Raw genomic sequence first — 26,713 nt, forward strand, 5'->3', positions numbered from 1 at the left:
AAGTTCAGCCCCAACCATTTTCAACTTGCTTCTCTTATCCATGTTCAATTGGTTTACCCCTATTCAAATCGGTTGTCTTGTCCATGTTCAATTGGATCACCTCTACTCAATTCGGTTGTCCTATCTCTTCTTTACAGCAAATTCAACTGCAAGACAAATCAAGCTCGTTTTATTTGTACATCTTAGAGGTTGATTTCTTATTGGTCAAGTACTTGCCATTTGCGAAAACAGATTTTGTGGATTTTTAATGAAGTCAATTGATTTTTCTTAAAAATTATTCCCTATTTTTCAAAACCAAACCATTTTTTCAACTCAAAAAGGGAAATTTTTTGTGCTCACGACTTGACTTAAATGATTTCAAAATAAAGAGTGGAACAAGCATGCAAATCTAACTCTCATGTTGGTCAAAATCTTAGAAGGAAAAAAAAAATTCAAAGCGATGAACTAAGGGCACAGTCGAGTCAGGTTTTCTGTCTTTTTTCGTATTCTCGAAAGTCTCCATTGTCAACTCACTTGCCAAAAAGTGTATAATAGTTGTCTCTGGCAATGTATCACGCCCTGCGATTTTCTAAACTGCGCCAGCATTCATCGTGCCTGTGATATTCAAACCGTGCCCCACGATCGTCGTGCCCGCGGTGTTTTTAATTGCGCCCGCATCGAAGTTTTGTGTCCTTTCTATTCCGAAAAATGTCAATAGATGTTTTTGTATTGTTTTTACTTTGTTTTTCTTACATTGAGTCTTTTTTTGATTTCCAACCACTTGTTTGTCCAATCAACCAATTTTCCAGCTAGTTCATCAGTTCGTTTAGCTGGACGGTTCATGAATCAGCTGACCCATCAATTTTTCAGCTAGTTGGACAAACAATTCAATTGGCCGGTCAATTAATTAGTTGGCCGGCCAATTTCGATATGAGTCCAGAATGAAAAACTACAGAATTTGTATAGGCTCAATGGTTTGTCTTTTAGAGTCTTGTTTTAAGTGTCTTTCATTTCAACAAGTGTAAATAGGTATGTTTGGATTGCTTTTGCCTTTCGGTCAGTTGAGGGCTCGATGTCTAATTCAGAACTTACATTCAATCATTCTCAGATTCAAATTCAAAACAAAATATTTTCAAGCTCAAGTGTTGTGCCATTCACACCATGATGTGCAAAAATAGAAACTCATCTTATTTAAACTTCAAGGTGCAGCCCTGATCAGCATTACAAAACCAAAAAAAAAGAGAGAAAAGAGAAATTTCAAAAGCAACAAAAAAGGAAAATTTTGAAGCATTGGTGCTCCTTCCTAAGCAAAATAGAATAATAATAAATAAATAAAAATAAAATAAAACAAAACAAATAGAAAAAAGAACAACAAGGAAAAAAATTGAAAATACAAAAAATAGAGAGAATGATTTTTTTCTCGAATTCAGGCAACGACCCGGCGGCGGAGATTACAAATTGACATCATTTGTAGACAGCTTCGTCGCTTGACTCTACCGTCAGCTATCTCTCTTGATCTTCACTCTCGGGAAGCCTTTGAAGACTCTACCTCGGCATTGGCAAAGCTTCCAAACAAAATTACTCCCCCTTGGCCGTCAAATGAGGAGTACGATGGGACTCTGAATCGGCCCACAGAGGTGGCCTGTCATTTTAGCTCTTTGTTCTGCTTCTTCAAGTTGCCAATCTATGCTCGAGGGTTCTTGTACATACACTAGACTAGAGAGAGCTGGGCATTTAACCGATGCACTTCACTCATTCTACCTTGTAGCCGATGGGACAAATTGGAGACTGCGGTCACGGTCTCCACACAAGACTTCAAAGTGTAGTGATTGGCATCAATGTCAGACTGCACAGCGATCAATTGATCGACTAACAACGCAAGAAAGTTGAGAATAGAAGCAGGGGCAAGGGCACTCTGTCGAGGCTCAGAGGAGTCGGTGCCAACATTTTCAATCGAGAAAGTGTTGAGGTCAGGAAAAAAATTGAGAGGACGGCAAGAAGAAGCCATGACAACGGAACGTAATGCCTCTAAAAGGAAATTTACAGAGTGATTGTAGAGAGCGTTTTCCAGCTATCTGCTCTGCTCTCTCGCAGGCCTTGATTTAAGAAGAGAATAGAGAAGAAGAAGAAGAAGAAGAAGAAGAAGAAGAAGAAGAAGAAGAAAAAGAAGAAGAAGCCAAGAGAAAATGGATTGGCGAGGCAATCTTTGACAAACAAGGTCGTTCAACTACTGTCTGTCAGGCACACCGTGATTGTAGAAATCGCTTGCCAGGCACAGCGCTCAACAAAGATGAACAAGGCTGATAGAGAGAGAGAAAGACAAAACAAGGAAGGAGTGTATATTTATATATATACTGTATATGTATATATTTTGTATGTATATCCATATCTGTATGTCTGTGTATACCGTATATGTATTCGTATATATATATATAGTTTGTATGTATATATTTTGCATGTATACGCAGTACGTATTTTACATATTATGTGTATATACTATTTTATATACTGCTTGTATCCATATATGTCTATATGGTATGTATACAATTTTTTTTTTTTTTTTTTTTTTTTTTGGGAAAAAAATCAAAGAACAAAAAAAATTTCAAAAAGAAGATTTCAAAGGGAAAAAAAAAAATTCAAAAAGAAATTTTCAAGAAAAAAATTTCAAAAATTCAAAAAACTTTTCAAAAATCAAAAAAAGGATTCAAAAACACTAAAAATAAATATCAAAAATAAATTTTCAAAAATACAAACAAAAATCAAAAAAATTGTATCTCTGTGTTTGGCTCACACACTTCATTTATAATCTCAAAAAATCAAAAAAACAAAAAACTCGAAGTTAGGAACTTGGCATTTTCCCCATAAGGTGCTTCTCTGGAACATCCCTTCCTGAGATATTTTCTATAACATATTGCTTCTTGGAACAAAATGGCTCGATAAATTGAGTTTCTGAAAAACTTTTTCAAAATTTGGTGCAATCTGCACCCCCCTCTATCATTTGTGCGGTATGCACATTTGTATACTATGCACCCCCTCTATCATTTGTGTTGTGACACATTTGTATGCAATGCACCCCCTCTATCATTTGTGTGGTATGAACATTTGTATGTGATGCACATCCCTCTATTATTTGTGCAATATACATATTTGTATGCGATGCACCCCCATCTATCATTTGTGTGGCATGCACATTTCTATGCGATGCACCCTCTCTATAATTTGTGCAGTATACATATTTGTATGCAATGCACCCCCTCTATCATTTGTGCTGTGGCACATTTATATGCGATACATCCCCTCTATCATTTGTGCAATATACACATTTGTATGCAATGCACCCCTCTCTATCATTTATACTTTGGCACATTTGTATGCGATGCATTATCTTTGTTATTTGTGCTTTGTCACATTTGTATGCGATGCATTATCTCTATCATTTATGCTTTGTCACATTTGTATGCGATGCACCTCCTCTATCATTTGTGTTTCGGCACATTTGTATGCGATGCACCCCCTCCATGCTTCATATCATTTGCATAAGGCCTGCCTCACCACCTATTACATATTGCAATGCATGAATCATAGAAAAAAAAAAATCAACTTTTAATTGCATTAGCATATCATTTGCATTGTTACAACTATCATTGTTGCATCACTTGGCTACAATCTATCCACATCAACATTTGATTACAACATTTTTCATCAGTTACTACTAGACCCTTTTTTTGGGTTGTAGGTTCAAACCACTCGGTTTATGCTGGCTCTTTTTTAGGATGACAATACTATCCCTTTCTCTAGTTGTTGATAGTTCAAATCACCATTGGTTAATGCCTTCCTTTTCTTGGGTTGTTAGGTGAGACTATCCATCAGTTAATACCTTCCCTATTTTGGGTTGTAGGTTAAAACTATTCATCGGTTACATTTCATTCTCTTATGTAAATGTGTTTAGATTGTATTCTTTGTTATGCTTCATATCATTCACATGAGGCTTGCCTCGCATATTACTTATGGCATTGCATTGTAGATTATGAATTTTCAAAAAAGGAAGAAAAAAAAAACAAACAAAAAAAAATGGCATCGTGAAGCGTGTAAGTCCAGCTTTCAATTGTATTTCAAGCATGTCATTTGCATTCTACCTCTGAACTACACTGGTTTGATTCCTTGCAAAGAAATACGTAGGCAACCTCGGGTTCAACTAATAGCTTGTGCAGTTTGTTTGTTTGCCCAAGCCTAACGGCCTTATCAAAAAGGTCGTCTTCGGGCTTTAACATTCACTCATGTCAAGAAATGACTTCAAGTTCTGTCAAAGAGGAGCAACTATAAACACCCCATTTTGACCAGCCTTAAGACTTGGGCGCTTTCTTTTGATTATCCAATGATAAAAAAAATAAGAATATACTATCTCACAAAATTCTCAGTGGAAAGATAGAATTTAAGCTTTAATCCCAACCTATACTTGTTTTGGCCAAATTATGTTACATATTTGGCCCGTTAAAATATATTTTATTAGTCCATTCATTTTTAGTTTGTTATAAATTTACATGTTTTGGTGTGTTTTTATAATATTTTGACTATATGTACATATATTACTATAATTAATGTATTTTAGATATTTTATATATTATTATATTATAAATTTAGTATTCAGCTTTTGAAATTCCCTAGTCTCCCATAGTTTGTTTTTTTTTTTTTTTTTTTTCTTTTGTTTTAGACTCGATTTGGCCAAATTATATTACATATTTGGCCTGCTAAAATATATTTCATTAGTCCATTTATTTTGTTATTTTATAATTTTACTTTTTTGGATATTTGTATATATATTTATGCTAATAATACCTTTATATATTATTATATTATAAAATGCACAGTAATTTTTGCTATGTATACTTTGAAAACCTCAGCTCTCCACTGAATTGTATTTTGTTTACTTGTGGGTTTTTTCTTCTATAAAGGGACAGGGGAATATCAATAGGAGAGGGCGTGGGAAATAAAAATAAAATAAAATAAGAGGAAAAAAATTAGGGAGAAAGATCAGAAAAATTAAAAAAAGAGAGAAGGAAAAAAATCTGAGAAGAGAGAAAAGAAAGGAAAAAATTTGAGAAAAAAATATTTTCAAGAGAGAAAAGAAAAAAAACGATCTTAGATATGTTATTTTCTGAACCAATTTTTTCTTTTCATTCTCTACACCATCCAAAAAATAAAAACACACCATTAAAGTTGAAATTTTGAATTTTAGATTGAGAATTGAAAATACATTCCACAACCTTGAAGGTGATCAAAAGAAAGTTTGTAAATCAACAAATTTGTTATTTCTCCAAAAGGTGAGTTTTTGCAAACTTTCACTTAAATTTAAAAATGCAATATAATTTGTTTAAATTCGTTTACAACTTTATTTATTGCTTTAAAGAAAATGGTGCACCACCAACATATCTCTTGTAATTTACTGTCTATTTTACATAACCATTTTACCACTTTAAAGGGAAGTTTCATCACCCACATATCTGTTGTAATTTACTATTTTAAATAAACTATTGTAATTTACCGTGGTGATGAATAGTAATCTCCGGCGGTAAATAGTAACTCCAGCGATGAATAGTAACCCTAGTGATGAATAGTAACTGCGAACGAAAATGCCTGGTAAGATGAAGAATGACCAATGAGGGTGCATAGTAACTGTCGTAGTGAATAGTAACCCCGGCTGTGAATAGTACCCTAGATGAATAGTGCTCCCGCAAAAATGAGTTTTCCTAGGCGAAACAAAGCAATCTTCTAGCAACAAACAGAACCATTTCCGACAGTCGATCTCCAAGTTGTGAGGTTTTTATTTTCTTGTAATATTTTTCTTCTCCTCTTCCTCCTTTATTCAAATATGTAATTATTCAAATGATGTAATAATTTCTCGCCCTGTTTCTTTTTATCCCATTCTTTTATTTGCTTTCCATATTCTGTAAATATGCATCTTATATTATCTTTATCATCATATCTATGCCTTGCATCCATGTTTTATGCCTTAAGATCCAACCAAATTTGTATCTGTGAGTTTAATTGATTATTATGTGATTTTTTGTGCGACCTCATGTTTTAAGATAATTCACATGTCATATACTAAAACTTGGATCTGTAGTTGCATTTTATAAGTAAATTGCATTAGGATTTTGTATATAAGATCATGCATATATTTTACTAACTTTGTTTTGTACCTGTTTGCGAGACGTCGGTGAATATGTAAGTTTTCATGTTTTAGCATCCCGCTTGTGTGTGTTTTTCTACTATGTGGCTATTTACTATTTGATATAACTCTATGCATGCTAGTGGATGAAAGTTGTGTTGTTTAATTTGGAATAAAATTGATTTTCATGATTGCATTATACAAAACATTTTCAAGATAATGAAATCAAGTTGTTCCAAAATGAACAACACAGTCTATATTTGTTTGCTTTACATAGTAAATTTTAGGATTTATTATTAATAATCGGAATATGAACACATAATGGAAATAAAAATCATATCATGGTTAGTCAAGGCCAATCTTTTGATCGGATGAGCCGTTCGAATAATGATATTCCCCCTTCCTACTTAAGGTTCCGAGCCAAACATCCTTAGTTACCATAAACAATGACATTGGCATGAGTCGCGTGTTTCCTAATTTTTCCCAAAATATTAGGTAGCAACTCTGGGATCTGATGATGCAATCTATTTTTGACAAACATTTTTGCGATAAAATGGATTTTCTATAAAGGTGTCAAATCTGGACTCTCATCTACGTTTCACATTGCACTCGTGAGACTAGATAAAGAAATCGATGGTCCAAACTATTTAACACACACGGGGTAACCCCGGTCCGTGTTATAGCACTGCTTTTTGATGTCCATGTTCAACCCTCAATATCAGAGGTAATGTCAAGCTCAGGGGATGACTCTCATGTGTGTGTTGAGGCCTTGAATGATAGGGATTGCTGCTCACAAGTGGAGTGTAATGTTCTGGATTCGGATTTATGAAGGGATGCTAAATTGAATAAGGATGAAAGGGTGGTGGTGGCTGGCTCGAAACAGCCACACGACTCATGTTGATTATTAGTTGGATCTGTCAGGGTTGGGTTGCCCCTAACAATCCAAGTATTACGAGGGTTCTGCACAACCCATCGGCCTTCAATGATCTTCCTAATTGAGATAAAGAATAAGAGAGCGATGTTGGAGCGTACCAGACGAAGCCTCAATTTCTGAATAAATGTTATGTTGACCCATGCGATGCATCGGGGGGCTTAGCCCTTTGGTGGGTGTATGGGGTTGCGTTAGATGTCCATTTCAAATCAAAAAAATATTTTCCGATGTATAGTTTCGAAAAATACAAGATGGGGTTGGGTTGCTTCTTTCATTTATGCCCCTCCTCAAAGACAAGATAAGAGAGAGTTCTAGAATTACTCGATTGGTATGGCCAAGGAAATGCAGCACCTGTGGTTGTGTATTGGTGATCTCAATCAGGGCTTAATTTTGGAAACAACAATGCTAGGTAGCCTAAAAAATCATGGCTCGACTGGCTCGAAACACCCAAAACGACGTCATTTTGGGTGTAAAATAACGTTGTTTTGATACATTCGAGCCACAAAAATTCGGGTCACCAAACATTTTCCTTTTGGAAAAGCAAGGTGGTTCAGAATGTAGTGTCTCACAGCTGAATGAGTTCCAAGAAATGGTATTGAAATGTAATCTCGTGGATTTGGGGTTCAAGGAAAATGCTTTTACTTGGTCCAATAATCAAGGTGAAGGGGCTAATGTTCGTGAGCATTTGGACTGAGCTTTGGCTATGGTTAAATGGAGGGATCTTTTTCCATATGCTCAAGTTTTCCATGAGATTTGTTTTGGATCGAATCAGATTATTGTCCTTTGGTGCTTAATTGTTGTGTCCCTCTAGTTCATGTTCCTAGAAGGTTCATGTTTGAGTAGTTGTGGACCACAAGTTCAGAGTGTGTGACCATAGTTCAACCTACATGGGATCAAGATCAAGCGGGCTCTCATATGTTTCAGCTTGTTTAGAAGTTGAAGAGGAATCAGAGGAAGCTGTGATCTTAGAGTAACCAAGAATTTGGAAACTAAAAAAGACAGATTGAGAAACTACGAGGCCAAATTGCTCAAGATCAAAGTCAAGCCCACACTTCGAATAATGAGGATCGACAAAAGCAACTCTTTCAAGAACTGGAAACGGTTATGAAAAGGGAAGAGATGTATTTACATCAACAATCTAGGGTGAGATGGCACAAGTTTAGGGATAAGAATTCGGTTTTCTTTCATGCTATAATTAATCAACGGAGCCAACGGAATCAGATTTTGTAATTGAAAAGGGATGATGGAAGCCTACTTCAGATTTAGAAGTTAATTCTCACATGTTTGCATATTTTACGAACCTTTTTTCTGGGGGTGATGTAGGCTGGATGGATAAAGCCCTAGGGGTGGTTGACAGAGTTATTACAGATAATATGTTCCCTTCTAGTTCGAGATGTGACGGATGATGAGATTAAAATGGTGGTTTTCCAGTTGGGCTCTTTGAAAGCACCTGGACCGAATGGATTTCCTGGGTATTCTTGTCAAAGTGCAGGCTCTGAAACAAATGACGCAGTTCAGGCACTAGCTTGTGTAACTTTTGGTCATGTTTGTTTGGGTGGATATGAGCTTGGGATTGGACTAATAGTCTAACAAAATTATTAATCCAATGTTTGGTTAAACAATTGAAATACGGACTAACAATTCATCCGGATATGGTATCCCACATATGATGGACTATTCAATCCCACAGAGGGGGATGGGATATAAATTGGAGGACTAAACCAAAGTCTGAACTATTAGTCCTTCCTTATAATCCTAACTCAATCCAAATATAGGATATGATACACAATTCAAAGGGATTCATAGTCCTAGGACTATTAATCATGGGAATACTAATCCAGCCTAATCCAATCCGCCCAAACAAACATGGCCTTAATGTGAAAGTGATCAAAAAGACTCTTGCCAATAGATTAAAAGGGATTCTTAGTGAAGTGGTCATGCAAAATCAATCAGCTTTTGTGATGGGATGGCTTATCCAATATAATCCAAGATAACATAATAGTGGCTCATGAGGCATTTCATGGGATGAAGATACAGAAAGGCAAGAGGGAGGATTTAGCACTTAAAGTGGACTTCAATAAAGCCTATGATTGTGTTCATTAGGGTTTTTTGAAGGCTTTGTTGATTAAAATGGGTCTTCACTCTCATTGGATCCAATGGGTAATGGAATGTGTCACCATGGTGACTTTTTCGGTTATCGTAAATGGGGCCAAAAGGACGAGTTTCAAGCCATTGAGGGGACTACGACAAAAGGACCCTTTATCCCCATACTATATTCTTGTCATGGATGTTTTTTACGAAATTAATTACTCATAGTGTACAAAATGGAAATTTTCGGGATTACAAGTCCGAAGTGGTTGTCCTACCTTGTCACAATTATTTTTTGCAGATGACACTGTGTTGTTTTTCAAGGCTGAGGCAGGTGAATGTCTTGAGGTTTGTAGATTGCTAAACATATATGCTGAAGCTTCGGGCCAGTCTGTTAATTTCAACAAGTCGGGAGTGCAATTTTCAAGCAATGTATCTCGGTCACCACAACTTGAGATGTGTGGACCGCTTGGAATCCCATTGATGAAAGCAAATGCACGTTATTTGGGCTTGCCTACTTCCCGGGTCGTTCAAAGGCTGAAGCTTATAACTTTTTGTGCAAAAAAGTCCTATCTAAATTGCAAGAACGGCATGCGAAATTACTTTCTCAAGCTGGTCAAGAGGTCCTAATTAAATCAGTTGCCAAGGCAATGCCAACTTATGCAATGGCATGTTTTTTGTTCCCCAATAAGCTATATGATAAATTGAGTTCCTACATTAGGAATTTTTTTATAGAAAGGCAATCTGGAGAGGAGAGGCATCCACTGGGCCTGTTGGAGTAGACTATGCTTGACGAAGAGGAATGATGGACTACGCTTTCGGGATTTTCGGGCCTTTAATAGAGCACTCCTTGCTCGCCAAGGGTGGAGATTAATAAAATTTCCGGACTCTCTATTCGCAAAGATTATGAAAGGAATCTACTACCCCAACTCAGATTTTTGTCATGAGTCGAGAGGACCACGACCTTCGTAGGCAAGGGCTACTTTGCTTCAAGGGGGAGAGATTCTTAGAGGAGGTCTACGGTGGCAAGTTCTGAATGCAAGGTCTACTAAATTTTTGGATGATAAATGGATACCCTCTAATCTAAACTTCAAGATTCAATCGGTAAGGAACAGTAAGGTGTTGGTGCAACGGGTAAACGAGGTGATTGATCCTTCTCGAATGTTGTGGGATAAATCGAAGATTAGACAGCTGGCTTCCGAGGGGGATTGTGAAGCTATCCTTTCAATCCCAGTTTCGATTAATGATTGGGATGATACTCTTGTGTGGCATTATGATTCGAAAGGAAGCTATACAGTGAAATCAGGGTATCAAGAAGCTGTTAAGCAAGCTCAATTGGGATCGAACTTGCCATCCTCTTCTTCGGGTTGGTCTGAGACAAAAAGTGTGGTTTGGGAGTGGGCTGGTCTGAGATGTGATATGCTCGGAATGGATTCAGTAAAGAACTGGATTAGGAACTGCTTTGAATCATTGGGTGCATCTAGTTGGGGCAAGACTGCGATTTGTTCGATGGTATGGGTAGCTTGGAATATATGGAAGGCGAGAAACGATTACCTTTTCAACCATAGTTTTGTTAACCCAGCAGCAGTGATAGCCTAAGCTAGACGAGAGGATGCTGAATTTTTGTCCATAAATAAAGGGGCCTTCATTCCTTCGGTTGCAGCTCCAGGTGAGCAATGCAGAGCGCATGGATGGATTCCTCCACCGAGAGGAAAATGGAAATTTAATTGTGATGCGGCTGTTGATTCGCGGCGATAGAGACGTGCAGTTGCAGTTCTTCTTCGGGATGAAAAGGGTTAGCTGGTGGTGTTGAGATTTCTGTCATCTTTTAATAAGTCTTTGTTTGTTATAGTTTAGGAGTCAATTGTGGTGTTTTACCTATTCAATAGGAGTATCCCAGTTATGTAGGAGTCTTAGTAGTGGTTGTTAGTCATGGAGTAACCTGTTCCTTTTTATTCTGATGACTTTGTTACTGTTTGGTCTATTTAAGCTGTAATCAGTCAGGTTGAATAAATTGACAGCTTCAGTTCATAATATTTTCTTATCTCTGTTGCTTCCAGTAAAGGTAGTTTTTAACATTTGGTATCAGAGCCCCCACTGGGCCTGCTCAGAAATTATTGCAGCAGCAAGGTTCCATGGCTTCCGACAACACCAATTACGTGCAACCTGCCATTCCTCGCTTTGATGGTCATTATGACCATTGGAGCATACTGATAGAAAACTTTCTAAGATCCAAGGAATACTGGAGTCTCATGGAAACTGGTTTTGTCGAACCAGCAAGTGGAGTTGTCATGACAGAAGCACAGAGAAAGACGCTGGAAGACCAAAGACTGAAGGACCTCAAGACAAAGAATTATTTGTTCCAGGCGATTGATCGGGCCATTTTGGAAACCATTCTCCAAAAGGACACCTCTAAACAAATTTGGGATTCCTTGAAGAAAAAATATCAAGGTACAGCAAGGGTGAAACGAGCGCAACTTCAAGCTCTTTGCAAAGAGTTTGAGATTCTTCATATGAAAGAGGGAGAGTCAGTCAATGATTATTTTGCACGCACACTAACAGTAGCCAACAAGATGCGTATTCATGGTGAAAGAATGGATGATGTTACAATCATTGAGAAAATCCTTCGATCAATGACCCCAAAATTCGATTATGTTGTCTGTTCCATTGAGGAATCGAAAGACATTGATAGTCTTTCAATTGATGAGATGCAAAGTTCATTGTTGGTGCATGAACAGAGAATGACCAACCACCTTCCAGAGGAACATGCTTTGCAGGTTACGACCCATGGTGAATCATCTACATGGCGGGGATCAGGAAGAGGTCGAGGTTGGGGTCGAGGAAAAGGCAGAGGACGTGGTCGTGATAATCAATCTTCTTACCATGGACGTGGCTGTGATAATCAATTTTCATCCAATCAAGGGTCGCAGTTTGACAAGTCCAATATTGAATGCTACCGCTGTCACAAGCTTGGTCATTATCAGTATGAATGCACTGAAAAGGAGGAGAAGACAAACTTTGCTGAGACAGAAGAAGAAATGCTCTTAATGGCATACATTGACAAGAAGGGGTCTCAATCAGATACGTGGTATCTGGACTCAGGCTGCAGTAATCACATGTGCGGTAATAAGTCTCTATTTTCAGATTTGGATGAAACTTTCAGAGAAACTCTGAAACTTGGAAACAATTCTAACATTTCTGTCATGGAAAAAGGGACTGTCAAAATTCAAACTAGAAATAACACTTTACAGATAATTTCTAGTGTTTTTTATATTCCAGACTTAAAGAGTAACCTCATTAGCCTGGGCTAGTTACAAGAGAAGGGCTTTACAATAAACATTCAAGGTGGATGCTACCAAATTCAACATCCAGAGAAGGGCCTAATCGCACAAGTTCACATGACAACAAATCGGATGTTTCCATTACACACTCAGAACAAGGTTCAGACCTGCCTCTTTGTAAAAATGCATGATTCAACATGGTTGTGGCATTTCCGCTATGGACACCTGAATTTCAATGGCTTGAAGACTCTACAGCAGAAAAATATGGTGACGGGCCTTCCTCAAATTCAATATCCTTCGTCAGTTTGTGAAGAATGTGTTATTAGCAAACGCCATCGTGATTCATTTCCAAAAATGAATTCTTAGAGAGCAAAGAAGGCATTGGAACTAGTTCATTCCGATCTTTGTGGTCCCATAAATCCGACATCTAATGGAGGTAAACGATACTTCATTACGTTCATTGATGATTATAGTCGGAAAACGTGGGTTTATTTGTTACAGGAGAAATCTGAAGCTTTCGCGGCATTTAAAAATTAGAAAGTGCTTGTTGAGAAAGAAGTTGGCAGCCCGATAAAAGTTCTTCGCACTGATCGTGGCGGAGAATATAACTCACAAGACTTTGTATACTTTTGTGAGATGCATGGCATTAAAAGACAACTCACAACAGCCTACACACCTCAGCAAAACGGTGTGTGCTAGAGAAAAGATCGCACATTTTTAAATATGGTGCGTAGCCTTTTGCAGAGGAGTGGAGTTTCAAAAAATTTTTGGCCCGAAGCAGTGAATTGGAGCATTCACATATTGAACAGAAGTCCCACACTGGCTGTTCAAAATGTGACACCTGAAGAAGCATGGAATGGACGAAGACCAACAGTTGATCATTTTCGAATCTTTGGGTGTATTGCATATGCCCACATCCCCGATGAGAAGAGGAGAAAACTAGATGACAAAGCAGAAAAATACATTTTTCTTGGTGTTAGTGATCGGTCCAAAGCTTACAAATTGTACAATCCTATCACCAAGAGAATTGTAATCACTCGTGATGCTATTTTTGATGAAGAAAACACTTGGTCATGGGGTGATAATGGCACTGGACATCAAATTTTAGCAAATTTTTATAATGAAGATGAAGAGAGAAGGCAGCAACTTGAGGCAAATGAGCAACACTCACCAGAGTCTGAGTCGACAGTATCTCAAAATACACCAGCAGTTGACATTGTTGAATCATCAAGTGTACAGCCAAATATAGTGACCAGTACACGTCCTCAACGCACTAGGACAAGACCAGCATGGATGGCAGATTATGAAGTAAGTGCACTTGACCAATCTGATGATCCACTCACACATTTTGCACTATTTTCAGATTGTGATCCTATAGCCTTTAACGATGCTGTTAAAGAATTAAAATGGCAAAAGGCCATGGATGATGAAATTGCAGCCATTGAAAGGAACAATACTTGGGAATTGACAGATATTCCTAATGGAAAAAAAACAATTGGAGTCAAGTGGGTTTACAAAACAAAGTTGAAGGAGAATGGCGAGGTAAATAAATATAAAGCGCGCTTAGTAGCTAAAGGCTATAAGCAAGAATTTGGCATCGATTACAATGAAGTTTTTGCTCCTGTTGTAAGACATGATACAATCCGATTGGTGTTAGCATTGGCAACACAAAACTCATGGCCTATCCTCCAGTTGGACGTGAAATCAACCTTTTTACATGGAGACTTGCAAAAAGAGGTATTTATTGATCAACCTCCTGGTTATGTGAAGCTTGGAAATGAGCATAAGGTATATAAATTAAAAAAGGCTCTATATGGACTAAAACAAGCTCCCAGAGCTTGGTATAGTCGTATAGTAGCTTATTTTTTAAAGGAAGGTTTTCAAATATGTCCATATGAGCATACACTTTTTACAAAAATTGGAGATGGAGGAAGACTTGTTATTGTATGCTTATATGTAGATGATTTGATCTACACTAGAAATGATAAGGTCATGCTGGAACAACTTAAACAGTCTATGATGATGGAATTTGATATGTCTGATCTTGGAATGATGCATTACTTTCTAGGCATAGAAGTGGTCCAATCTCCTGTTGGCATTTTTATGTCACAAAAGAAATATGTGCGAGATATTTTAGATAGATTTCAGATGAAGAATTGTAATTCTGTTAGCACTCCAACTGAAATAGGATTGAAGCTCATCAAAGATCCTGAAGGAAGAAAGGTTAACAGCACACTTTACAAGCAAATTGTGGGAAGTTTACTGTATTTAACTGCAACCAGGCCAGATATAATGCATGCTGTAAGTCTTATTAGCAGGTACATGGAATGCCCAAGAGAGATGCACCGTCTAGCTGCCAAAAGGATTTTTAGGTACTTGCAAGGTACCGTTGATCTTGGGTTGTTCTACAAGAAGGGAGCAAAATCACATCTATTTGGCTACATAGACAGTGATTATGCAGGAGATCCTGATGATAGAAGAAGCACATCTGGGTATGTCTTTATGATGGGTTCAGAGGCCATTTCTTGGTCATCAAAAAAGCAGCCAATTGTTACTTTATCAACTACCGAGGCCGAGTTTGTAGCTGCAACATCATGTGCATGTCAAAGTGTCTGGTTGAGGAAAATTCTTAAAGAACTTCATTTCAAGCAACAAGGACCAACTCCAATTTATTGTGATAACAGTTCAGCAATTAAACTCTCTAAAAATCCTATTCTACATGGAAGAAGCAAGCACATAGATGTCAAGTATCACTTCTTGAGGGACCTCACGAACGATGTAATGATTGATCTCATTTACTGCAGGAGTGAAGACCAAGTAGCTGACATACTAACTAAACCCCTGAAATTAGTTATGTTTTTGAAGCTGAGGAAGCTACTTGGTGTCTGCACATTAGAAGATTCAATTTGAGGAACAGCTGCAACGAATCACCATTAAACTGAATGTTAGAAAACTTTCAGTTTAAGGGAGGGTGTTGAGATTTCTGTCATCTTTTAATAAGTCTTTGTTTGTTATAGTTTAGGAGTCAATTGTGGTGTTTTACCTATTCAATAGGAGTATCCCAGTTATGTAGGAGTCTTAGTAGTGGTTGTTAGTCATGGAGTAACCTGTTCCTTTTTATTCTGATGACTTTGTTACTGTTTGGTCTATTTAAGCTGTAATCAGTCAGGTTGAATAAATTGACAGCTTCAGTTCATAATATTTTCTTATCTATGTTGCTTCCAGTAAAGGTAGTTTTTAACAGGTGGATGGAATGGCAGCAAAAGTCAAATTAACAACAATAAGCCAAGGTGATGCAATTGCAGTGCGTCATGCATGTGTCATGGCACTCGCACTTGACCTCGCTAGTGTGGAAATCGAAAGTGATTGCAAGACTGTCATTCATTTGTGTGTCTGAAGGGGTTCCTCCATGGGAGTTGTGTGCAGTGATGAGCGATATTCGTTCAATGGCTAGCTGCGGACATTTGGCCTTTAAGTGGTTTCACAGAGTTGGCAATGGGGCAGCACATTGGGCTGCTTATGCATGCTTACATGACACTTTACCAACTAACTGGGTTGCTCAACCACCTATGGGTCTTGTAAGGTGTTTAAATTTCAATTCTCTGTACTTGATGGTTTTCTTGATCAATATATATATATATATACAGTATGCAAAGCAGGACTGGAGAAGAAAAAGCCGCCTTTATTGGATTATTATATTTACTTGGCCTAATGGTAATCAAAATGGACACACTACTTTAGACAGAAAGGAAGCATTTGTTAGTTACATGCATTTGAACGAGTCCAACCAAACCCATAAGACCGACTGACGACCATCCATAAAAAAAAAAAAAAGTACTTCTGCCTCTGGATGCAATCCGAACAGCGAGCTGGTGTTTTTTTTTTTTTTTGGGCCACCACCATTACTAGAAGGCTGAGACCAAATGGGGTGCTCAAGGAGTGGCAACATTTTCCTTGGCAAGTGGAGCAATCTCTTCCCCTTCAATGCCAGGTTCACTCCCAGCTACTTCCAATCCCAGCAGCAACTGTTCCCATTTCTTCGCCGGTCCCTGCATCATCAGCATCCACCGTATCCCATTATAATTAATTGTTAAGAAAACATAAACAAAAACAGAAACTTCAAGTTCATTCATTCTGTTTTGAAATTTTGTAAATTAAAGACTATACTTTGTGCTAATGTATTGTATTATGCTCACCTTCCAGGAGAGATCTTGTGCCATGCAATTTTGGATCATCTCTTTTAATGCAGGTGTACCGTAGGTTGCAAGGGCTCTCGTCACAGTTGTTGCTACTGCATCTACATCAGCTGGATCAACTGCATCGCACTGCACAACCAATAGGACCCCACAATTTTATTATTTTTTTCTCCATAGTAGTGAGTACAATTAGTACTAAATTGAAAGGAATGGGAGCTGGAAAAGTAGATTAATCATGCAATGTGGGCAGGGACTGTCAGGACTTACATCCACATCGAAAGCTCCCATCTGAAACCCTGTGTAACCTTCTTTGACAGTGTCAACTAGCCCGCCAGTTGAGGCAACAATAGGAACCTGGTCCAATTGTAATTACGGTTAATACCATAAAAGAAGACGAAAAAAATAGAATCAAATCATGGAAGAATGATCAATTTAAGCAAGTAATTGGGCATGATCCATTAAGTTTTAAAAGCAGCAGCCAAACAGGGGAAAAAACAGGGTTTACCGATCCATATCGCATGGCATGCAACTGAATGAGACCACAAGGTTCAAATCTACTAGGGAGCAACATAAAATCAGACCCAGCAATAATCATGTGGGCCAAGGGTATGTTGAATTTTGCCACTCCTCTGGCCTTGTCGGGATATAATACCTCAAGCTTTTCTAGCTGCTTCTCCATGTATTTCTTGCCAGTGCCCTAATAGAAAGAGCAAATCCATTTCACAAACCAGAAAAAAGCGACAAATAAAAGTTCAAAAAAAAAGTTACCTAAGAAAAAAAAAGAACTAAACTTACAAGAACTACAATCTGAGCATTCTCTCTAATGAATTTAGGAATGGCAGCCGCTAGGATATCCGAGCCTTTCTGCTCTTCTAGTCTACCAATGAATCCAATCAAGGGGATGTTTGCGTCCACAGGCAACCCAACTTCTGCTTGAAGTGCTTCCTTCAAAAGACGCTTTGCAGCCATGACCTAAAAAAATCACAATTGTATTACGCTAAGGCTTTTTAAAGCCACAAAAATATTGAGAGATAATGGAAATTTAAGACAGTAGAAAAAGAATTAGAAGAATCTTACAGTTGTGGCATTATATTTGACATCAATGTATTTATCTGTAGATGGATTCCACTCTTGGACATCCATGCCATTGACAATACCAGTTATACCAGTCTTACGAATGATGTTATCCAATTCCACACCCTTATCTATGCCAGAAACAAGTTCCTGGGCATAGTATGGGCTCACTGTTACGACCCTGTCTGATTCTAATATTCCACCCTTCATCCAGTTAATTTTCCTTCCCTTGGCAGGCTTGTCATACCTGCAACATGCGAAGACTTGTCATAACTTGACAAGAGAAAAAAAAATCTCAAACCATAGCAATTGGAAAATTCCATCCGATGTTAAGACATCTCCCGTAATAGCAATTTCAAATGCTCAAATCTGCATACATACCCATCAATAAAATCAAAAGAGCCCTTAAATTGTTCCGGAAGATCAAGTAGAGAGAAGTCTGCAAAAGCAAATCTCCCTTGGTAGGCAATGTTATGGATGCAGAAAACAACCTGCCATCATTTGTCAGTACTAGTGTTAAATCCCTACAAATAGTCCTTGTCATTTGGCTAAAATTCTTCTGTTTTAATTTTATTCTTTGCCTGAAATTCTTAACGACGTAATTGAGTAATCTTACTCTGGCATTCTTGTAGATCCCCATAGGTTTGTACTTGGTCTTCAGATAACATGGAAGAAGAGCAGTGTGCCAATCATTGGCAATGAAGACAACATTGTCCCCTGCACTTGTAAAAGACAGATATGTTACGCCATTTATAACAGAACGCAAAATAAATAGATAAATAAAGGTACAAACTTTGAGAATGGAACATACCATAAGGTCCAGAGAAATATTTATTGTTGTTTAGATTCAAAATCCTTGGTGCCTCCAAAGCAGCCTGAGTTCAACATAATAAATGAATGCCAGCTATATACTATATAAGCAATAGTGTAGAACTGCATACATGATCAGGCGTAGGCTAACAAAAATCTTGAATAGGCAGTAAGAGGAAATAAAACAATGATATACCACAGGTGGTCATTATGTAAAACAAACAAGAACATGGATGATTGACTCGTGTTGAATGCAAAACCATGTAAATTTGGAGCACAATGCCAACCTTTTGCCTTGACAGCCCATCAACCGATTACTTCTCTAATATATAATGACCAATGATATACAAAAATATATATATATATATATATTTTCCTACCAAGCACTGTGGTTTATAATTTCAAAAAATTTCACTGCCACAGCATTTTTAGTGAGTTTTCAGTATAAAATTTCTGCTTGACAATCATTTTCCATATATAATATAGTAGGAAGTTATGACAGAACAACTGCCCTTTTTTATTTTGAATCAAGTGTTCAAAGAATGAAAACCATTCATGGAATTACAGGCTTGAAACTACAGGTTGCATTGAATAACTTACTTGGCACAATATACTGAATCGAATTTGGTTGTCCTGGTAATCCACCCCCGTCTTAGGCCCATAGATCTTAGATCCAGTTTTACCCCAAACCTTTGAAAGTACAGAAATTCAAGCATCAGAACTAAGATCAAGCTGACTATTACACGTAAAGTACATATAGTTCACCCCTATGCGAGAAAAGTTGATTGAGGACAGAAATAAACCTTTTCCAGGAACATTGGGTGATCCACAAAAACACGATCAACACCACGTTTGTAGCAGTGGAAGAGGCGAACTGTCTCTATTCGGTCTCCAATTTTTATCTGCAATATAGAAACTTATCTTTGAAGAAACTAATCCCAAGACAAGCACAAAATAGAATTTACCTAACCCTGCATGGAAAAGGTTGGAATTTGGCAAAACAAGCACAAAATAGAATTTACCTGAAGAAGAACATGAGTATCCCATGCATCTTTGTACTGGTCGTAACGTGGGGAAACTGTCATAACACGATTCCCATTGGCCTAGATGATTTGGCATAGAAATCAGATCAGTTAAAAATTCATCATCCTAAATGTTTTACCAATTTACCACACAACTAACCAAGAAGATGATTCAACTATAGTAGCAAATAAACAAGTATAGTAAAAGCAAAAAAAAAAAAAAAAAAAATAGAGCTGGAAACAGATGCTTACCGCCATGGCTGGTGGCAGTCCCCCAAGAACATCACCAAGCCCTCCAGTTTTGCTCCATGGACCCACCTCAGCTCCCACAAAAACAATGTTCATCCCACTTCCGCATATAACAGCGCTTGATGGTCTATCATTCTCAGTTTTGGGACCATTTTTATTACTGGCATGCTTGGCGATTGCTTTTGCGTTCTTTTTCATTTGTAGCATGTCCAACTTGTTCAAAGATCTTAATCCATTGTGAGTCATGGTTTGTCTCTTCAGGCCAATCTGACCCAAGTTTGTTACAGTTTCTCCTCCGCTATTGACATTTGAGCTTCTTGATACAAAGTGAGATGCAGTCACAGTTGCCATTGGTAGTGTCCTTATTCAAACGCAAAAATACAAACTGTTAATAAATTGTAAGCATTTTTACTACCTCACTTCTCCAAATACCAAATACTTAAATACAAAATTTTTTGAGGACAAACCCCACTACAAAAGCTTTAAAATTATGAACGAAAATATAACGCCCAATTAGTATTCATTAATGTGTTTGGGAGGGAAAAAATTGAATACACACCTAACTTTTGGCATAATGCACAAAGCAATGGTCCAAGACTTGAACCCATAAAATTATGAATCTTATTAGAATCTGTTCTTTATCACACAAGATCCTCTGTCCGGTTCTGTCTTCCAGTCCCCTAGTCCCAAACTATCTCTATCATAAGAAAGTGTCTCAGTATCTCTCGACCACACAAGAGGTGATTTGAGACATCTAGTTTAATTCTAATAGATATCTATGAGGGGAAGGTGCAGAACAATCATTGGTCAAAGAAAAGAAAACAAAAAAATCAATAACAATGGTTCCTCGTAAGAAATAGTTTTACAGTTTCATGGATTTAAATTATTCAAGAACAACAATACCAACAATGGTAGCACACAGGCGTGGCATGGCATATATAATGCATATATGCACACAGTTTTTCAATGATCAATCAATTAAATCATTCAAAACTTGATGCAAGATCTTCAAACCCTCAGTAGTATATTTAATCAGAATTGAAACTAAAGCAAATAATAACAACTAAAAAAAAAAACCCAGGTAGATTTTGTTATACTCACTCTCATACCTTTTTTTAATGATAAACCAATTATCTCATCTCATTTACAAAAAGTTGTTGTAAATAGAGTAAGAAAATCTCTCACAAGTAGTTGATTATGAATATGGTTTAGCAATTGGGTTGGGTGAGAGGATTGAATTTCAAAATACAGTTGAGAAAAAATGAAACAGTTGAGAGAGAACTTACTGAAGGACCTCTCAAACCTCGTTGTGGGAAGAGCTCCTCCTCGTCCTCCTCAATTTCTAGAGACTGCCTTGGGGGGTTCCACTATGACACGTGGCGTTGCTTTAATGGATTGGATCCAAAAAATTCACGTGAAGAGGGCAGGAGACAATCACAGGACACCGTTGTGTCTGAGTGGACTGTGGGGCGCGGCAACTTTGTCATGGCATGATTTGGAATGTGCGCCAAATATCAGACCTATGATTATTTCCAACGGTTGGTTCGAGAAAAAAGAAAATGAGTGAGAGCACTAATTAGTGCTATCACTAATGATGTGGCAGTGGGCCCCACTAGGAATGATTTGATGTTTTGACCTTGGTGTTGTATTTTTTTTCTTTTTTTATTGAGTGCCATGTCATTAGTGGTCTTTTTAAAGTTCCAAAATTAGTTGTCTCTATCATTGTTGCTAGAAAAATACTTCATATCACTAATTTAGCACTATTAATACATCATTAATAATATGGCATCATGTGGACTTTATCACTGAGGTGATAGTTTGGCCTTTATTTTTATTTTTTTTTCTTTACACTGTCACCTTATTAGTAATGCTTTTAGAGCTTCTAATTTAGTACTCTAAATCGGAACTGGTTGGTTCAATGTTACATTCTGTTTGGATCATACATAGTGATTGTTTGGAAAGTTATTATTTTATTAATTATTTTAATTTTTAGTTAGTAGGTTAAAATTTTTATATTTGAAAAGGTGATTGGATTTTTTTAGTTGGATATAATATTTGTGAAAGAAAAAATAAAATGATCATGAATTTAATGTGACATTTTGTCTTGTTGATTATTTTAATTGATTTTTTTTTTTTTATGAATTTTAACCTAAATTAGGCTAAAATCTCACTACCCAAACAACCCTAAAAGAAATGAAATTATTGGAGTTTTCCATTTACATAAAATATATATATATATATATAAAATAAAAATCATTGTAGTTTCTTACATTTTTATTTGAATGATGGACAATAACTAAAGGGGATATTTTATTTTATTTTGTTTTTTTAAAGGATAATTTAGATATTATAATTTTTTTATAAAGAGTAATTTTGATTTTTCACAAAATTTCATTACTTTTAGCGAGAATTAAAATTTAAGGATTTGTTTGGCATTGACTAATATAATCAACTTTTTTTTGGAACTTTTTTAGCCTGACTTTTTTAGCCTCGTTTGGTTTTTGTATTGAGGTTTTTTTTTACTTTTGTGAGAGAAAAAGTGTAATGATTATGAATAAAAAATAATATTTTATCTTATTAACTTTTGTAATCAATTTTATCTTTTTGTAATTATTTAGCCCCAAAAAGAATGTCAAACCAAGGCTAAGTGTGGTGTGATTTGTGTTTCTCACTATTTTTCTTCTTTTTTGATCATTACTCAACTCATTAATTATTCAAACAAGCAATGAGAAATTTAATTTTCACTAAACTCCTTAATCCAAACGGAGTATTAAAGATATAAAATATAACATATTATGAATTTCAGAGATCGGTTGAATGATAAAAAATTTGTGAATAATATCTAAAGTTTAGAGTTCGAGTTATCTTGAAGTTACTAAAAGTTTGATCTATCATTAATTTCAGAACTCATAAATGGGAGTATGTATAAAATAATTCAGACACTTGACTAAAAGAAAGAAATAAATAAATCAATGATGAGGGTGACCTCCCAGTCCAGCTCCACCGTCAAGAGTGTGGGGGAATATCTAGAGTTTAGAGTTCGAGTTATTTTAAACTTACTAAGGTTTGATCCACCATTAATTTCAGAACTCATAAGTGAGAGTGTGTATAAAATAATTCAAACACTCGATTAAAAGAAATGAAAGAAGTAAGGGTAAATTACACTGACACCTTCTGAGGTTTATGTGTATTGCAATTTCTCCCTCACATTTGGAAAATTACACTGACCCCCTGTTAATTTAATTTTATATATGATGTTCACTATGGTGAGGGAGGAACTGCTATGAAACTTTAACCCTCAGGGGGCAATTTGTAATGAAACTTTAAATCTAAAAGAGGGGATGTAATTTTCAAAAGGTGAGAGGAAAACTGTAATAAATATAAATCTCGGGGTGTCAATCTAATTTACCCAAGAAATAAATAAATCAATGATGAGGGTGACCTCCCAGTCCAGCACCACTGTCAAGAGTGTGAACAAATATCTAAAGTTTAGAGTTCTGGTTATTTTAACGTTATTAAGATTTGATTTACCATTAATTTCAGAACTCATAAGTAAAAGTGTGTATAAAATAATTCAAACACTCGATTAAAAGAAAGAAATAAATAAATTAATGATGAGGGTGACCTCCCAGTCCAGCACCACCGTCAAGAGTGGAGGATTTTTTTGGTCCGTCTAATTGAACTCAAATCGGCAGGAAATTGTTGGTCCAATCACACAGAGAGAGCTTAACAACGACACCTCACACCCATGATTTCAATAATAGTTACGGTATATCACACTAGCTTATATTTAAAGTTTGTACAAAATTTTAGTGAGTGTATGTTTTTAGTATTTCTAAGTAACTTAAAAAAATATTCACTATATCACTACCACAGAGGCAAGTCAAGTCCATTGTATCATGTCTGTGTATAATAATCATTTATTTATTTATTTATTTATGTTAGTCACAATCTATTCAATGAAATTTAATGAGTTACTAATGAAAAATCAAATATAGTGTGAGGGGAATTTGCACTAAGCAGGCAAGCCGTGCTAAGTCATGACTTGAGATGTCGATTGGGTCATGCAACCGGGCTGGTTCAGTTGAGTGTGGTCTTGCCTGAGGTCTTGGATTGAGGCTGAGCTGACCAAGCTATGCCTAGTTCGGTGGGAATTGCCAGGTCCAATTGGAGTGCAAGAGGAGAAACCCGCTAATGGTGTGCGTCAATACCGTTTGGCAGTTTGGCCATTGTTGTTTGGCGGTATTGACGCGAACACGTGTAAGGAATAGAGAGGGTAGTACGGCCACCTATCCAGGGAAGGACAGCAGAGGTAGTGCGCGCACAATCTCTGGGGCTGCATGTCCAGCCTAGAAAAAGGAGGAATGAGGAACGTTGGAGGTATGCTATAAAAGCCACTTTCTCTCTCTCTCTAGACAGTGCTCTTCTTCTTCCTCAAGTGACCTAACTTGATCGTCGGAGGGGCTTTCCGGCACCACCCCCGACGAGCAGATCGCCGCCTCTTTGTTTGCAGGCAAGGCGACGTTGCACGAAGCTTGAGTCCAAGGAAGTACGGAAAGCAAAGGATATTTATCCCCCGTACATATAGCAAATCATTATTATAGAATAACTTGTAAATTGAGAGGTAAACCTCAAATAAAATCAAGAAGAATAGGACACGGGTGAGATCTGATTTGAAAATTGACTATTTTAGTTTAAAAAATTAAAATTTTCTATTAAAAATATATATATAAAAAATTTAAAAAAATGATATAATTATTTATAGTGACTTTTTAACTTTTGATAACAACCCAAGTTTTCAAACAAAACCTAAGTAGAACAGATTTGACCACTAGTATTCTATTGAGGTGCATTGGATAACCGAGAACTAAAAATCAAAAGAGAGCTTTTTTGATAAATCATTTTTTTAAAAGTTTTATTCCATCCAATCCATATTATTTTTGACTATTTTATTAGGTTCTATTTGAGGTAAGAAGATCAAAACACCCTCAATCTCTCGTACCTCTATTAATGTTGATATTTAATGTTGATTGTTATTATATTTTGATAATTCTCATGCATCAAGATGTTGACTATCATTATATTCATATTAATTTGAAATGAATTTTTGTCATTGTGTTGTCAATTATATGATGTGAATATTCACATCATTATATTCACATTAATTTGAGATGAATTTTTGTCATTGTATTTTAATTACATGATGTGAATATTTATACTAAAATATACGAATGTGAACGTTCACATCACTATGTTAGATGAGAGAAAATGTTAACATGTGAATGAATGCTCACATCACTACATGTTGTGATTAAGAATGTGTTGTCAATTAAAAATATAATGAACGTTATTTTAATGTGTTGTCAATTAAAAATAAGAAGTTTCACATACTGTGAATGTTCACATCGCTACATTAGATGAGAGAGAATTTTTCGAAAAGGTATTATGAATGTTCACATTAGATGAGAGAGAATATTCACATTATTTTTAATGTATTGTCAATTAAAAATATATTCACATCAGATGAAAGAGAATGTTCACATTATTTTTGATGTGTTTTCAATTAAAAACATATTCACATTATATAATAATATAAAATAATAACATCAATATTATTATTTTTGTGTATGAAATTTTTGTGTATGAAATTTTGCTATGCCTTGATCCTTTTCCTTCTCTCTCCTCCCCAACATTAAATATTAATATTAAATATAAGGGCATAAGAGTCTAAGAAAATAATGTAAATCAAGAAAAAAGATTTTATAGAATAAAAGTATAAATACATGGGACTAAATGGGTTAAAAAATTTATTCATAAACTTCTTGGATTAGAACACTTCTAAATGAGATTTATCAATAAAAAATCCAAATCAAGATGATTATTCAATTTATTAATTGTTCCAACTTCACTCGAATTTTATGCTTGGATTGATAATTTAAGAGGAAAAGTAAAGGATTGGAGGAATAAACAAGTCAAAATTATGTTTGGATTCTTTTAAAAGAGGAGAAGTGAGGGAGAGTGTACTATATTTTAAGCACCTCACTTCTTTTATAAAATTGGGAGGAAACGGAAGGAAAGAAATTTTTTTATAATAATATATTAAAATACTTAAATTAAAGTATATCTCTCCTTAATGAAGTATTGTCTAACCAAACAAGAAAGAAAACTTTCAATCCCTTTTTTTCTCCTCCTCTTCACAACTAACTCTTTTCTTTGCTACCCATTTCCTCAATCTAGAGTATAGATTGTTGAGAAATATTATGAGATTGTTTGAAATGAACTAAATAAGTATATTTTTTAAATTTTTTTATGAAAAAATATATTAAAAAATAGAGAGATGATATAATCTAAATAAATGCACTTGTATCAATCATGCCAAATAACCCTATGTATTTTAAAAATTTATTGAAACTTCTACGTCTAATTATATGGATGTCAGACTCACACCATATGTGATACCCATACGCAAGGACAGATGCACCATAAGATCAAGAGAAATACATTCACCTTCTCAACTTTTTATAATTACACACTGTGTTTGGTTTGAGTTTTCTGGATTAAGTTTTTTGAAAATTGACTTTTTGGTTTTTGTGTTTTTTTGTTTTTATTGAATATTTTTTAAATTTTAAACATTTTTTTTACTTTTTTAGATGCACCTTACTTAGATGTATCTAAAAAGTAAAAAAATTGTGAAAAAATATTTTAAAAAATTAATAAATACATAAAAATACAAAAAATGTACTGAATTATTGTATTTTTTTTTATATTTTTGGTATTTAGTGAATTTTTAAAAGATTTTTTTTACAATTTTTTTACTTTTTAGGTGTATTTATGTTAGGTGTGTCTAAAAAGTAAAAAAAATTGCTTAAAATATTAAAAAAATTCAGTAAAAATAAAAAAAATACGAAAAATAA

The 26,713-nt window shown here is 35.8% G+C and overlaps 1 protein-coding gene and 1 long non-coding RNA gene across 4 annotated transcripts; one reads left to right on the forward strand and one right to left on the reverse strand.

The window, feature by feature from the left end:
- The first annotated feature begins 10,051 nt into the window (after nucleotides 1-10,051).
- LOC145824712 (uncharacterized) lies at nucleotides 10,052-16,452 on the forward strand. The gene is made up of 2 exons (XR_014366699.1): nucleotides 10,052-10,970; nucleotides 15,693-16,452. It is a non-coding gene; the product is annotated as an uncharacterized LOC145824712 (long non-coding RNA).
- LOC114306952 (granule-bound starch synthase 1, chloroplastic/amyloplastic) lies at nucleotides 16,111-21,353 on the reverse strand. 3 transcript variants are annotated; one of them, XM_028252284.2, is made up of 14 exons: nucleotides 21,086-21,353; nucleotides 19,803-20,160; nucleotides 19,551-19,631; nucleotides 19,332-19,430; nucleotides 19,129-19,218; nucleotides 18,530-18,593; nucleotides 18,335-18,435; nucleotides 18,100-18,209; nucleotides 17,722-17,965; nucleotides 17,440-17,616; nucleotides 17,150-17,341; nucleotides 16,912-16,998; nucleotides 16,645-16,773; nucleotides 16,111-16,497 (listed from the first exon to the last, which is right to left on the reverse strand). In XM_028252284.2, exons 2-14 carry the CDS (start codon nucleotides 20,148-20,150, stop codon nucleotides 16,381-16,383), a joined length of 1,839 nt encoding a protein of 612 aa, XP_028108085.2. In that variant the 5' UTR covers nucleotides 20,151-20,160; nucleotides 21,086-21,353; the 3' UTR covers nucleotides 16,111-16,380. The 3 variants fall into 3 exon arrangements, with proteins under 3 accessions (XP_028108085.2, XP_028108084.2, XP_082781298.1); XM_028252283.2 differs by having other exon boundaries at nucleotides 20,909-21,118; XM_082925172.1 differs by having other exon boundaries at nucleotides 20,359-21,113.
- Nucleotides 21,354-26,713: the final 5,360 nt, after the last annotated feature.

The sequence above is a fragment of the Camellia sinensis genome, chromosome 4 (assembly GCF_055761805.1).
Source record: "Camellia sinensis isolate YWXY chromosome 4, ASM5576180v1, whole genome shotgun sequence".
NCBI lineage: Eukaryota > Viridiplantae > Streptophyta > Magnoliopsida > Ericales > Theaceae > Camellia > Camellia sinensis.

Bases quoted from the DNA above. Each gene is read 5' to 3' on its own strand.
- LOC114306952 (XM_082925172.1), bottom strand. The intron at 19,219-19,331 runs GTTTATTTCTGT...GTACTTTCAAAG, and splicing joins ACCCAATGTTCCTGGAAAAG to GTTTGGGGTAAAACTGGATC. The intron at 16,999-17,149 runs GTAAACCCTGTT...CAATTGGACCAG, and splicing joins ATGCCATGCGATATGGATCG to GTTCCTATTGTTGCCTCAAC.